Raw genomic sequence first — 13972 nt, forward strand, 5'->3', positions numbered from 1 at the left:
GCAGACCTTGAATAAGTAGGCTGCATGGTTTGAGCGATAAGAAAATCCTTTAAATTGATGTACTGAAATTTAAACAAAGCTCTTCATTTGATTTTTGAATCAGCAGCAGTAAAAATTGAGGTTATGACCATAAAGCCATCGCAGGAGAGTTCACTGGCCTTGAGGTGAACTAGAAGTTCACCCTGATGAGCCATCAGCATTTACTCACTCCCCGTGAACTCCATAAACGTCCGTTTATGCAGTTTATTGCCCTCACCAGTCCTAGCCTATAGTACTCATCATCTTCAGTTGTAATTGCTCTCTTATGTCATCACATGCAAATGAGGGAGGTGGTGAGAAGTGCACAGGATATAAACAAGGAGCAGTCTTGGTCCCGGCACCTTGCTTTTCCCTCAGCCTGCCTCATCATCACACCTCTCGCTCTTCAAGCCAACCAACATCATCAAAATGGCCTTCGCTGGAAAATGGGAAACTGAAAGCCAGGAGGGATACGCCGAGTTCTGCAAGCTGATTGGTGAGAACAGACACCTCTTTTTGGCAAATCTTACATGAATTTAACTTATTTTTATTAGGTCATAGCTGCTGTAACATCACATTTCTCCTTCTGTTTCATCTTAGGTATCCCTGACGACATCATTGAGAAGGGTCGTGACTACAAGCTGATCACAGAGGTCACCCAGGAAGGGAATGACTTTACCTGGACCCAGATCTACCCCACCAATGCTACAGTCACTAACAAGTTCACCATTGGCAAAGAGTGTGAGATGCAGACCATTGGAGGAAAGAAATTCAAGGTAAAAAAAACAAAAAAGAAAGAGCAGATGAATAAAGTCGTGCTACAATGTTGCTTCTCTGACTGCTAACACCATCCATGTGTTTTACAGGGCACAGTAAACATGGAAGGAGGCAAGCTGACGGTGCACTTCCCCAACTACGAGCAAGTCAATGAGGTCTGCGGGGGCAAGCTCATTGAGGTAAACACACTCACTCGGCATTAAACACTAGAAGAGTCATACAATGGCAGTCATCAGCGTTATACGTCTGCAGCTGGAGAACAGCAATGGCTAACGAGAACACTGAGCATCTTACCAAGCAATTCAGAGACGCTGTTAACCTTTACCCTCGAGTTAACGTGAAGCAGTTATCTCCTTACTCTTCTCTTCCTTTTGTTTCTGTGAGATTTTCTGATTCTCCAAAAGCTCTCAGGAGTTAACTTTTAAATTTCTTAAAAAGAAAAATTATGAAATGAATTAACAACGAATACATTTAAATTACTGTTAGCTTAACAGTTTTATTTGTTTTATTCAGACAAATATTTATTACACTATACACCTTAAGGTTATCTCTTTTGGTAGGTGTTTATTCAGCATGAAGAAATGGAAGAACATATTTCCTGCTTTAACAATTTACTCTCTCTTGTCTGTGTTGCAGACGTCCAAAGCAGGTTCTGTGGTGCTGAAGAGAACCAGCAGGAAGATCTAACTACTGAATGACTTTTGACATCTTATATAGTTACAAAGGAGACCACAGACCCCCACCTTTAATAAACTAAGACTCGTGCCAACATGAACCCATGAGTTTGACCATCATTTCCAGTGTGTATGTTTAGATAATGCACCATTAAGTCACAGCCGGGGTGTTTCCACAGCATTTGGGATTTAAATTAACTTCGCTTTACAACTGTAGATGATGCCAAATGACAAATACTATACCAGAGATCATGATGGGGATATTCTTTGCGCTGTACTTTTACAACGTTATATATCTGTATCTACTGTATATGGACAAAAGCTCCCCATGTGATTAGTGTTGAAAATATAACTATGAATTAGAATTAAGAAATAAGTCTGATGTATAATTATATTTTCAAGAAGCTGTAAAAAACTAAATAGGAGATCTATAGCAAAACTCATTACTAAACTCAAACAAAAAAAAATCAAAGACTTGCCTCCTGGAGGGCTGCACAGCTGGAGCTTATTTGTTGTGGATTAAAGATATATTGCAGAAATAGAGATGATCAGTTCTTGTCCTGATGCCCAGGATCTGAAGTTTCTCTTGTTTAAGTGTGTTACAAAGTCAGAAAAGTATTTTTCAAAGATATCTAAATTAGACCAGTGACAGTGCAGATTCAGACAAATGCAGAGACATCAGGCAGCCCCAGCAAATTCAGGCCAAATGCAGAACCCTAAAATCTCATCATAAAAGGCAGATTTATACTTGCATGTCTGCGTCCCCACCGTAGCGCTGCTGGTAGCTCGCCGGAGGCCAGACATGCACCTCTTCCAGACTTGACGTACACCCCTGCTACGCAGACATTTACAAGGAAGTACTCTCCTATGATTGGTCAATTTGTTATTACGAGAAAATGCATCATTATGAGTTTCCAGATTCCTGGATCTTAAATTTGTGTAGTAAGTGCCATTTCTAAAAGCAACACACACTGGATCAAGTCGATGAGAGGCCGATCAAATTATTTCTTTGTTTATTTCCACAAGCTAATAAAGACACTGAATCAGACTGGACATCACTGTTGTTTTAAAACAGAAAATACCTACTGGAACTGAAGTGAACCATCAAAAGAACTCTGACCTGGTGAGTTTACCGGCCGATACCACCTCTGCTGCCTCCTTTAGATTAGGAGGAGAAACTGCAACATGACAAAATGATGCAAACCCCCTACGCTTGAGCGCAAGAACAGACTCACCAGCTTCAGCTACGCCGTAACCGACCGCATGCAGACACTGCACAAGTATAAGGCTATGTCCACAATGCACCGAAGCCGGTTCAGGTGTGAAAACAGTGGCGAAAACTAGAGAAAGGCTTCAACATCCCCACGACATCACTGTAGTACATACTACAAGGCTGTGGGGGGTGCTAAGGAATAACATTCCAAAACAAGAGCAAAACAACGCATGCGCAGATAAAGGCTCAATGTGTGTTGCGGGAAGTTCATGTCAGACACAGAGAAGAGAACATAGCTATGAGGATTCACTGCAAAGCAAAAGAGAAACATTTCTTTGGACTAATTAAGAAGTTGAGCTTCTTCTTCAAAAAATGCTTGACTACAAAGTGTAAAAAATTCATGGAAGGGTGGATTGGGAATCGGCGCGTGTTCATCGCATTGACGTCATATCCTCGAGTTGTGTGGCTTCGCTGTACGCACAACTTTCCATTCAGTTTCCAACATCAATTTCAATTGATGTAGTTTATTGTGTTTTTTTTTTTTTTTTTTTTTTTCATGTGACTTTCTTAATACATTTACCCACATTTGGCCCACATCCTTGGAAATTTGGTTAAATTAAACAAGAAAGAGTTGAAATATTAATACACAGTTCTGTTAACTTTGTATTAATCCGGGAGATCAAGGTCAGTGAAGACAGATATATCTTAGTACAAGGCAAAATAGAAAGTAATATGTCCACTCTTGTGTGTATCTGCTTCCAGGTGATCAACATATTATGAAAAAGGTCCTTAAACTGACTGGTATGTTAATCTGTTCAGAAAACTTTAATACAGTAATAAATAGTAAAATGAATACATCCAATAACAAGAGATTTGCTTCTCCTCAGTCTAGGTTACTGCAAAAAAGGTTTGGTTGAGATGGCCCTACTCAGTAATTGGCGGGAACTACAATAGAACTTTAGAGTTGCTCAGTGTATTGGTATGAATTCTGCTGCAAGAACATCATTTTGTGTTTTCATTACTCCCAATATGAAAATGTAGAAAAATTCAGTGGACCACTCATGCTGGAGAAATTGTGGGCATGATAAAGAAAACCATTACCACATCTGCTGGAGGTGCCAAAAACATTACATTTATTCTGAGAAAACACCTGGAGAATTATGCAACATACACTTGGGCGGTAGATCCCACGGACATGCATGACACTTTATCTTGGTGACCTACCAGATGAAATAACAGGAAACGATTGATACTGCTTGAAAAAAAAAATTATATTCAAATGACAAAAACGGGAATATTTTCCCTGCGAAACAGTAAAGTCAAAAATATGTATGAAAAAAAATCTTAATTTTTACTTGAGGTGGTTTTGGCCTTCTCACAAGGTGTTACTAACTTTGGCCAAATAGAAGGTGACTGTTGTAAATTAATTCTAACAAAGCCAACAGGTTATAAATATGAACGATGAGCTGCTTCTGGTTTTGGAAAATAAACATGGCTACTACTAGCAGGCATAAAAGAAATACTTTTTTTTTTTTTTTTTTTTTGTACACCTTTACACAAGAAAAAAATTCTGATGACCTGTCTACTTTTTACCTTAATATCATCTTCCAACGCTTCCTATATCGCCACCTGGAGAAGATAATACACAGCTTAATTTATCTACTCCAGGCCTGTTAATAGAAGCCTGGCGTGTTTGATCTCTAAAGAAACATTCATAATTTTGCTTCAACTACACCTTCCTACTGAAAGAAATCCAGCTAGCAGCTATCTAAATTCAGCACCTTTTCCATGTTTCCCTGCCCCAGCTGTGCTTTCTCCTCCTTTTCCCTGTACTATCCGTCTCTTCTGTCCTCTCCCCTCATGCCCTCTCTTTTCTTCTCCCTCTTTTTTCTCTCCACATCTACTCTATTTCTTTGTGGCTCCTAGCCAACCAAACAATCAGTTAATTAACCAGCTCGTCCCAAGATCATTGTAGCAGCTCTCAGAGGAGCACTGTGAACGCCCTCATGTCTCTAAATTTACAGCTTCATTAAGTGGACTGGAGCAAGGTAGAAATCTTGAATAAAATTGCCAGACCGAAGCTTGGGTGTGTGTGTGAGTGTGTGTGTAAATGAGTGCTGGCCTTGACTCCAGAGCTGGTGACTCAATTGCTCCCTAATGAAAACAAAATCTCTGTTTTTTGCCTCTGAGGTGGCGATTGTTTTGGTGTAATAATAAGCCGCTCTCTCTTGCCGGCACAGATGCAATCAAGTTCTCACACTCCTGCAAAATTAGGGTTGGAAGGCAACAGGCAAGGTGTTATTTGAGCATGTTTATCTAGTTCGGCGCTGGTGCAATCACTCTGCAATATCACTTCCTTTGTCTTCACAGACAAACAGGCCTAATTGACCATTTCCAAGGCTATGGTTTCTGATTGGCCATTCTGCCTCTTTCTGATTGGACTCTATCTCTGCAACACAAAGTGAGAAGAAAATGGCTTGTTAGCGTCTTCATATTGTGTTCTTCTTGCCATTTTGGTGATGGGAAACATCAAGCACACTTGGACCTGAGCCATATTGTCAAGCTGATTTCACTAATTCCCAACTGCCAGCATTATGTTCATCGTCTGTTTCACCAACTTTTTAATTTATTGTAAAATAGCAATGATTTATTTTGACTGTTAATGCATTAAACTTAGACTACAGGGTTACAAAAGCATGGAAAATACCAACAAATTCATATTCAATTAACAATATAGCGTTTTGAGTGAGCACTTTACAAGTAAATGGCCCACATTGTTTACTTCTCTTAGATTTTATGATGTAATGTAATATCAAAATGTTGACATGTATGTAAGATTTTTATGTCTTAGTTGTTGGATATGAGGATTAATACAACATGCTGTTAGGCAGATTTAAGTGTGTTAAAGCTTAAAGAGAATGATGTGTTTTTATGTTAGATTAGCTTTCAAGATCAAGGCTCAAATAAGATAAAAAAAAGAAAAAACCCAGTATAATGTTCTTGAATGTTCGTCCACATGTTCAAAACATGTAGAAGTGGCTAAGATCCACCATTTAAACTTGTGAAACAAGGCAGTTTCTTCATAGACCAGCATCAATGTCACATAATAACTATGGCTATAACAAAATGTGTTGTTGTATTCTAAGCCATGCATATAGAAACATGCAGGCACAACCATTTATTTCAAACCTAATAATAACCATATGCTTTAAGCACCCAACCTTGTTCATGTGGGAGAAAAGTAAAAAGACTGTGGGTGTTACAGCCTGTCCTTCCACTTTCAGCCAGTCACTCCATTCCATCTGCACTTCCCTGATCCTCTACACCTGGTCCTGATCATAATCAAGCCAACCCGTCACACCTGTCTTCCATTGTTTCACCAGTCCTCATATACTCCAGCACCATAGTCACTCCCTGTTGGACCTTAAACTACACTCCTATTGGACTCACGCACTCTCCGTTCCAGGATTCCTCAACCCTGTTACCTCTTCCAGTATCGCTACCAGTATGTTTATTCTTCTGAGTACTATTCTGTAAATAAAGCATCGTTAACATGCTCTTGTCTCCCTGGAGTCCTGTGTAACAGTGGGGATGAGTCTATTGCTTGAGATCCTTTGCATGAAGTTACAGGTCAACCACATCATGCTATGAAACATGGCAGCTGAATGTCATCAAATACTGTAAGCTGAGTCTCCATATAGACAAAAGGAATGAGGTCATTGTACAATTTAGGGACTTTGTTTTTCTTTCTTTATTATAACAAGGCACATCAACTTGAAATGAGTTAATTGCTCAACATTGAATGGCTTTTCTGTTTTCTTTATGAGGTAGAAAACCCAGTGTTTACCATTGTATCTGAAATTCTAGGTTTTTTTTTTTTGTTTGTTTTTTTTTTTGTTTTGTTTTGTTTTCATGAAAAAATAAAAGACAAAAAGGACTAAATACAACAATGAAACCAGTAACACAGCAAAGAGAAACTCAGAAAATTGCACTTCACAAACCAACAACCTTTGAAACAAACACAAGGAGAAGGCTCTTTGGGTCTGAAACTTGTTTACTATTTCTTTGTTTTCACCTGCCTTTTGCATTTCTGGCCTGCTTGGTTGCAAGACTGAGTAAGACAAAAAAAAAAAAAAAACAATGCAACAATCAGAAGAAATAAAAAGCTCTGTAGGATAATGGTGGGGTGACATACTACTGTGTGATTGGCACCTTTGGCATTAATGACCTGAAATTACCTGAAATAACCATGGTAACACTGGCAAATTGCTTAAATAAAGATGGGAGATCTTGTTGAAAAGCATTGCACCGGTAAACGATGAGTTCTGAAAGCAGATCCACTTAGTATTAACATCCATATTAAAAGCTTCTTACCATATGTATACAGATGGCAATGATGGACTCAGCAATTATACACAATGTGTTGTACATGCAGTAAGGTTTTCTGTGAAATACTCTGAAACACTTCAAAACCTGCATATTTACAACTGCAGCAATTGATGGATGAAAGGCGTAGCACTTTCAGAAAGTGAGGGATATTTGAAAATGAGGGCTTGCAGCATGGAACAGTTTTGATTGAGGAATTTATGCCACAAAGTCAACTCAACCTCTGTAACGCCATGTTGGGTGTGCTTAGTTTCTTCTTGGCTCAATGATCCCATTTGCAAAGCTGAAAAATGTCATTTTGTAACTCTTGCTGATGATACAGTGTGTTCTCTGTCCATTCATGACTTCATTGTTCGTAGGATCTTTCGCATTACTGCAACTGCTGGTCTGAAGTGAGCAATTGTGTTTAGCAGCAAGTAGGTAACTGGCACAAATGATGCTATTAAACAGAGTTAGTGGAAACTTTCTATATTGTTATTTGGCATAATAAAGCTTATTCATTTTACTGGCTTTAAAGTTTAACAACATGTTTCTGGCTCCATACCATTGCAAGAAAGTTGGCAAACTTTGAGTCACACTGAAGCATTGTACAACAGAGATGTTCACAAGTTCTTTTTTGCAAGTCCAAATCAAGTCACAAGTCACTTTTAGTTGTAATAAATAATCTGCCATGCAATGCTTGCGTCTGGTCTGCATAGAAGACTGCATTATAATATCTAAGGAATTTAAAATCCGTACTCACCCTTCATCTATCAGCATTGATCTGTAGTTTAAACCAAGAAATGCTTTATCCCTCTCCTCTGGACTATTTCTTTGCTTTACTGAATTTGGAAAACATGTAGATGAACATGGCAATGTATTTAGATTAGTAAATGTGTTCTTAGCATGACTTGTTCACAAGTTTTTAATGTGAACCAAACACCATCCGGACCGACAGAGAATTTTAAAATAGGAACAGGAATAGGAAGCATTTTCTCCTGAATGTAAAGAGGAAGACCAATATGCTACACTTCAGTTTAGGATCACCATCTGTCCTGCAGATTTTAGTGGTTTCCCTGCAGCAACACACCTAAGGCCTGTTCCAGAAAGCAGGTTATGTTAACACTCTTGGGTATGTTAACCCGGAGTTGAGGGAAATTCTGGGTTTTACTTTCCAAGAAGTAAGGTAAGTCTTATCCCAAATCTGTTACCATGATAACTGACTCCATGAAGTAAACCTCCTTGCTGGCAGTTTTGCCATAAATAAACACTTTCTACCTGTCTCCTCCTACCTGAAGCAGCTATTGGACACGGATTGTCCACAATGCAATTCCAGAGATTTTAGAAGCTACGTAGGGAGATATTTCAGAACTCAAACATATGGTTCTCCTGAGGTACATGTAGAACCAGATGTTTGGAGCTCAGCAGACAGTGTCTCCTCACTATTCTCTTCCTCCTCCTAACCCAGACTTTCCTTTTAGACCCAGAGTTAGTTGAATCTCCTTTCTGGAACAGGCCCCTGATCCAAATGATCCAAGTTCTGCACAAGCCTCTTAATGATCCATTAATCATTTGACTCGTGTATTGGTAAACATATAAAATCTGCAGCACAGTCATCCACAGTCTGTGATCAGAGATTGGACAGAGAGATCATGTAAAAAAATTAGATCATTTGTTATGATCTGTGGGTTTTGGGTTGGTAGTTTTGCCATATTATTTTCTACTTTGTCTTAGTTTGTAGTTCTCTCCTTTGTGTATTCTGTTTTTGCTTTCTGCTTCCCATCATTAGTGTACCTGGTTTGATTTGGCTCATTCACGTCACCTATATATACCCCTTGGTTTCATTTATTGCTTGCTAGTCCATTGTTAGTTTGATGTGTCGTAGTCTTTTTGCCATGTCATGTAGTCCCATAATCTTGCCTTTATAGTCTTCTGTTTTTATAAATTTAGTTTTGTTGCTGCGTGGCTTAGTGGACAGAGTGGTCATCTTGTAGCCTGAGGGTTGCCGGTTCGATCTTCGGTCTGTCGAGTTCATGTCGAGGTGTCCCTGAGCAAGACACCGAATCCCAAATTGCTCCTGATGGGTCGTGGCTGCTTGCATGGCAGCTTCCGCCATCAGTGTGTCAATGTGTGTGTGAATGGGTGAATGTGATGTATAATGTAAAGCGCTTTGGGTATCATTCCAGATACAGTAAAGCTCTTTATAAATACAGACCATTTACCATTTACCATTTGTTTATTAAAATCATATCCTGCATCCGTCTGCCTCTTGCGTCGTAAGCCTGCATTTGGGTCCACACCTCTCATCCGTGCCACAATCCTGAAATAATGGACTGGCCACACACCCAGCTGGCTATTCTTTCATCACCTTGGCAGAGTGAGCTGGCTACAGGAGCATGACCCTGAGATAGACCACAAGGACAATGTTCTGGGAGTCCGGACTGGTGGTCTGGATACCTCCTGACAGACTCATGTCTTATGGGTCTGCATGGACAGCTGCCATGGCCAGAAGGAGACAAAACTCCTACAAACTATCCCTTACGCCTTCGCCTCCAGCTCCATGACTCATGCCTTCAGTGCCCAGACTCCTGTCTGCCTGGCCTCTCGGCCATTCTCCAGAGCCTAGTCTCATGTCTGTGCAGCCTCCCAGCCATCCTCCAGATCCCAGACTCCTGTCTGAGTGACCTACCGGCCGTTCTCCAGAGGCCAGTCTCATGTCTGCGCAGCCTCCCGGTCGTCCTCCAGCACCCAGACTCCTGTCTGCGCAGCCTCCCGGCCATCCTCCAGAACCCAGACTACTGTCTGGGCAGCCTCCCAGCCATTCTCCAGAGCCCAGTTTCATGTTTGTGCGGCCTCCCTGCTGTCCTCCAGATCCCAGACTCCTGTCTGCACAGCCTCCCAGCAGTCCTCCAGAACTTTGTCAACTGGACAGTTTGCTTTGACCTGAAATGTGGCTAGCTGTTTTTTTTTTCCCCCTTAAAGCTCATAGAACACCATTCTTTAGCAATTCTTTACCATTTGTGTCACTCACAAATAAGTGTGTCTTTTTATTTGGGGCAGCTGCAGCTAGGGAAAAAGAGTGATCGTCTGTCAGATGGAAGATTGGTGGTTCAATCACAGCTTCCTCATACTACATGTCGAAGTGTCCTTGTGCAAGACACCAAACCCCACGAACACCCTCCCATGAGCTCATCAGTGTTTGTCAATGATAGGTAGCACTCCGTAACTCTTGAGAAGTGATGCATGATGTGTGTGTGAATGGGTGAATGTGGCTATTCATGTAAAAGCGCTTTGAGTCGTCAAGAGAATAGAAAAGTGCTATATAAGTACAGTCCATTTACCACCATATTCTTTGTCTCCTTAGTGTTCAGTCTAGCTCTGTTAAAGCTGTGTGACAGGCCGATTGCAGGACTGAAAGCCTTAAGACGTATGCAAAGATTTGCTGTATGTAGGAGTGAACAGAGAGCTCAATGCCTGACTGAATGTCTGTAACTCAGTGTAGCTGAATAGTGTAAAAGTACATGCAGCGCTGAATTGCACTCTTGTGATATGCAACATACAGTCAACTTGACAGTATCTGCCTTATTCAGGAAACAGCCCCACCCTCACTGCCAATCCATTGTTCTTTATAGCAGTGCTCAGCTTAAAGTCTAAGAAAGCATAAGATTTGTCTGGATGAATTCTGAATAAGATATTATGCAGCAAGGGAAAATTAAAGGAGGTATGTGAGGCTGAAAAAATGAAACACAACATCAGATGGAGAGAGAATATTGATTCCAAAAGAAAAGATTAGCAGAGGTCGAAATTTCTGGACTCCATTTGAAGTGTCTTAATGTAGAGAGTAGTGCTGTCAGAGTTGATGCACTAACTAAAGTTCACCTTTACACTGTTAAATATGACTGTTAACACAAGTCATTATATTTAGATTACAAATCCACAACTAATGGTAACAACAATACAACGGTGTATTCTTTGAAGCAACTTTCTCCTTTTATATTTTGTTATTATTGATAAAATAATATTTATGCATGGTCCTTACACCTCAGCACTGCAGCCTGTGTCATGACATATGACATCAATCACTGTTGCATTGAAGCGTTTACATCTGGGCTCAATTAGGATGTTGCTCAAAGGACATACAGATTGCTTTATTAGTTAATTATATGGCAACATCTGGTCAGTGATAAAACATCACAATGCTTTTGATCATCTGTGCATGCCATGTGAATTTCATAGAAATAGAAGGGAACTTATGACAACAGGCTAATTTCCTGTAGTCCACAGGTGGATTATGAGTCTAAATATGTTTAGTGGTGTATAATATGGCACTTCCTTTGGGAAGGACTATGTCAATCACAATATCTGCATGTAGATCTGTGTAGGAGGGGACTGTCAGCAAACATGAAGTTTTATATAGAATGAATGTTGTATGTGTCAGCCACACACTTGGGGAAATATTTTCTATATTTGTGTGCATCACTTTCCTTTGGGTATGTCATATCCTTTTCTTTTATCGTCTGTGTATCAAGTCTGAGGTTATGTTTGTCTTTCTCTCATCCAAAAACGTACATAGAACATATGCTGTATACCATACATGACACAGGATACTAATATAAGCATACAGCCAACTAACAACGAAGACCCATCTGAACTTAATAACATGGAATATACGTGGCTTCTGACCTCAACCAAAAAAATCTAAATAATAAATTATTATTTAAATTAAATGCTGACATGTGTGTTTACAAGAAACACATTGAACTGATACAGAATTACAACATCTTAAATTTAAACAATTTGCCCAAATATTCTCATCCATATTTAACAGTAAGCAAAACAAAAACATTCAGTTCATACTTAACAATCAATCTTTGACCTGGATGGAAGATTTATTATCATTATCACTAATGCAACTATTAATCATGCAATATTTACACTGGCAAACGTGTAAGGTCCCAACAATGATGATCCATCTTTCATTCATAACTTTTTCTAATTACTATCTAAATCAAATAACCTCATTATAACTGGAAATTTTAACACAATCATCAATTCAGTAATCCACCATTCAAGCATCTTTGGTAAACTGGCATTCCACCGACATTATAAAACAATATATGGAGGGCTGTGGCCTAGTGACAGTTGTAGAATAAAAAGAAATCCCACTTTAAGAGAATATTATTTTTTTCCCACAGTTCACCTTTGTTCATCATGAACTGATTTATTTCACTAACTCACTCATACCAAAGACTGCAGATTATAAAATCCACCCAATTGTAATCAGTGATCACGCTCCTGTATCTGTCTATGAATACTCAACACGTACTAAAATCCCGGCAAGATGGTGATTCAATACCTCATTAGTGGAAGACCCGGAGTTTGTAACATTAATAAGGCAAGAGTGGGCATTCTTTCAGGAAATGAATGACTCTCTAAACACCTCACCATCGCTGTTATGAGAAACTTGGAGGGCAGTAATTAGAAGAAATATCATATACTTTTCATATAACAAAAAAGAGCAAGAACAATTATACTATATAACACAAAAATCAAGCTTCTCACAAATGAAAAATCTAGCAATCCCAGTAACAAGAAACAGGATGAATTAAAATAACTCAAACTACAATTTGAAGATATCATATATAAAAAATAACAGTTTCTAATTCATCAACTTAAATACATTTTTTTTTAATGTAGCTATAAAGCAAACAACAAATATGTAGCAAATCTACTCCAACACACAAAACATCAATCCTTACAGGAACCATTACTGAAAACCTACAAGACATAAACAACGTGTTTAAAAACTTCTAAAGCAACTTCTATATAGTAATCTGTGTTCCTCCTCTCACCCCCTTACATCTCAAGAAATGGACAGCTTCTTCAATAATCTAGAACTACCAAAACCAACCACGAGCAAGCTAATTTTATTGATTCACCCATAACCCTCGGTGAAATAACCACAGCACTCCACAAAATACCAAATTACAAAGATGGACTACCAGCAGAATTCTATAAACATTTTAGGGACATATTATCACCATTAATAATCAAAGTAATTACTGAAATCCAAACCTCATCTACCATACTTAAACACTTGAATACAGCTTTCATGACTTTACTTTTGAAACCAAACAATCCTATTCAACCTTCCAGCTACCAACCTCTTTCTCTAATCAATACAGATGTAAAAATTATCACCAAAACATTGGCAACAAGCACAGAAATGGCCACTTTGAATCTCATTCACCCAGATCAGACAGGCCTTGTGACCAAACAGACATGCCACAGATAACTTCTGTATAGGTTTTTCAATGTCATCGACATATCATAACAAACCAATAATAAAACCATTATCATATTACTTACATATTAGGGGCACATATGCAGAAAAAGCTTTTAATAACATTTAAAAAGGCTATTTTTAAATTACTACACTCCTTAAATTTGGTTTTGCGGAGCCGTTCATTCGCTGGATTAAACGAGCACTGTACAAATCCCCCATGGCCACCGGTGGTACCAGAATCACTTCACTGAGCATCAGATTGCACCAAGGAACCAGACAGGGATGCTGACTCTCGCTTTTACTTTTTGCTGTTTTCGCCTTGCAGCAGTTATATAAAAAATGTAAACTCAAAGGAATTTAGATTGCAGACACTCACCACAAAATCTATTCATATGCAGATGACGTATTATTTTATTTAGAGGATCCATATGCATCACTTCAAGAGACTTTCAAAATAAATAAATTTTCTTTTCACTTGGCAAAAACGGAGTCACACACCTCCACCACCTGTTCACAGATATTCAATTTATATAATTTTACACACTGATACAGACATATGGGGTGGAGAACATACAATATTAACAATTCAGATTAACAATTAAAGAAAAATAAAACATTATAACATCCCCATTAATCAAA

At 38.9% G+C, this 13972-nt stretch overlaps 1 protein-coding gene across 1 annotated transcript; it reads left to right on the top strand.

Moving 5' to 3' along the window:
- Positions 1 to 401: 401 nt before the first annotated feature.
- Positions 402 to 1559, top strand: fabp6 (fatty acid binding protein 6, ileal (gastrotropin)). Its single transcript, XM_041992943.1, has 4 exons — positions 402 to 514; positions 619 to 794; positions 885 to 974; positions 1432 to 1559. The coding sequence occupies exons 1-4, from the start codon at positions 448 to 450 to the stop codon at positions 1480 to 1482; spliced, it is 384 nt and encodes a 127-aa protein (XP_041848877.1). The 5' UTR covers positions 402 to 447; the 3' UTR covers positions 1483 to 1559.
- Positions 1560 to 13972: the final 12413 nt, after the last annotated feature.

The sequence above is a fragment of the Melanotaenia boesemani genome, chromosome 8 (genome assembly GCF_017639745.1).
Source record: "Melanotaenia boesemani isolate fMelBoe1 chromosome 8, fMelBoe1.pri, whole genome shotgun sequence".
NCBI lineage: Eukaryota > Metazoa > Chordata > Actinopteri > Atheriniformes > Melanotaeniidae > Melanotaenia > Melanotaenia boesemani.

Coding starts and splice junctions, on each gene's coding strand:
- fabp6 (XM_041992943.1), top strand. CDS start 448: ATGGCCTTCGCTGGAAAATGGGAAACTGAAAGCCAGGAGGGATACGCC. Junction 515..618: donor CGAGTTCTGCAAGCTGATTG/GTGAGAACAGAC, acceptor GTTTCATCTTAG/GTATCCCTGACGACATCATT. Junction 975..1,431: donor GCGGGGGCAAGCTCATTGAG/GTAAACACACTC, acceptor TCTGTGTTGCAG/ACGTCCAAAGCAGGTTCTGT.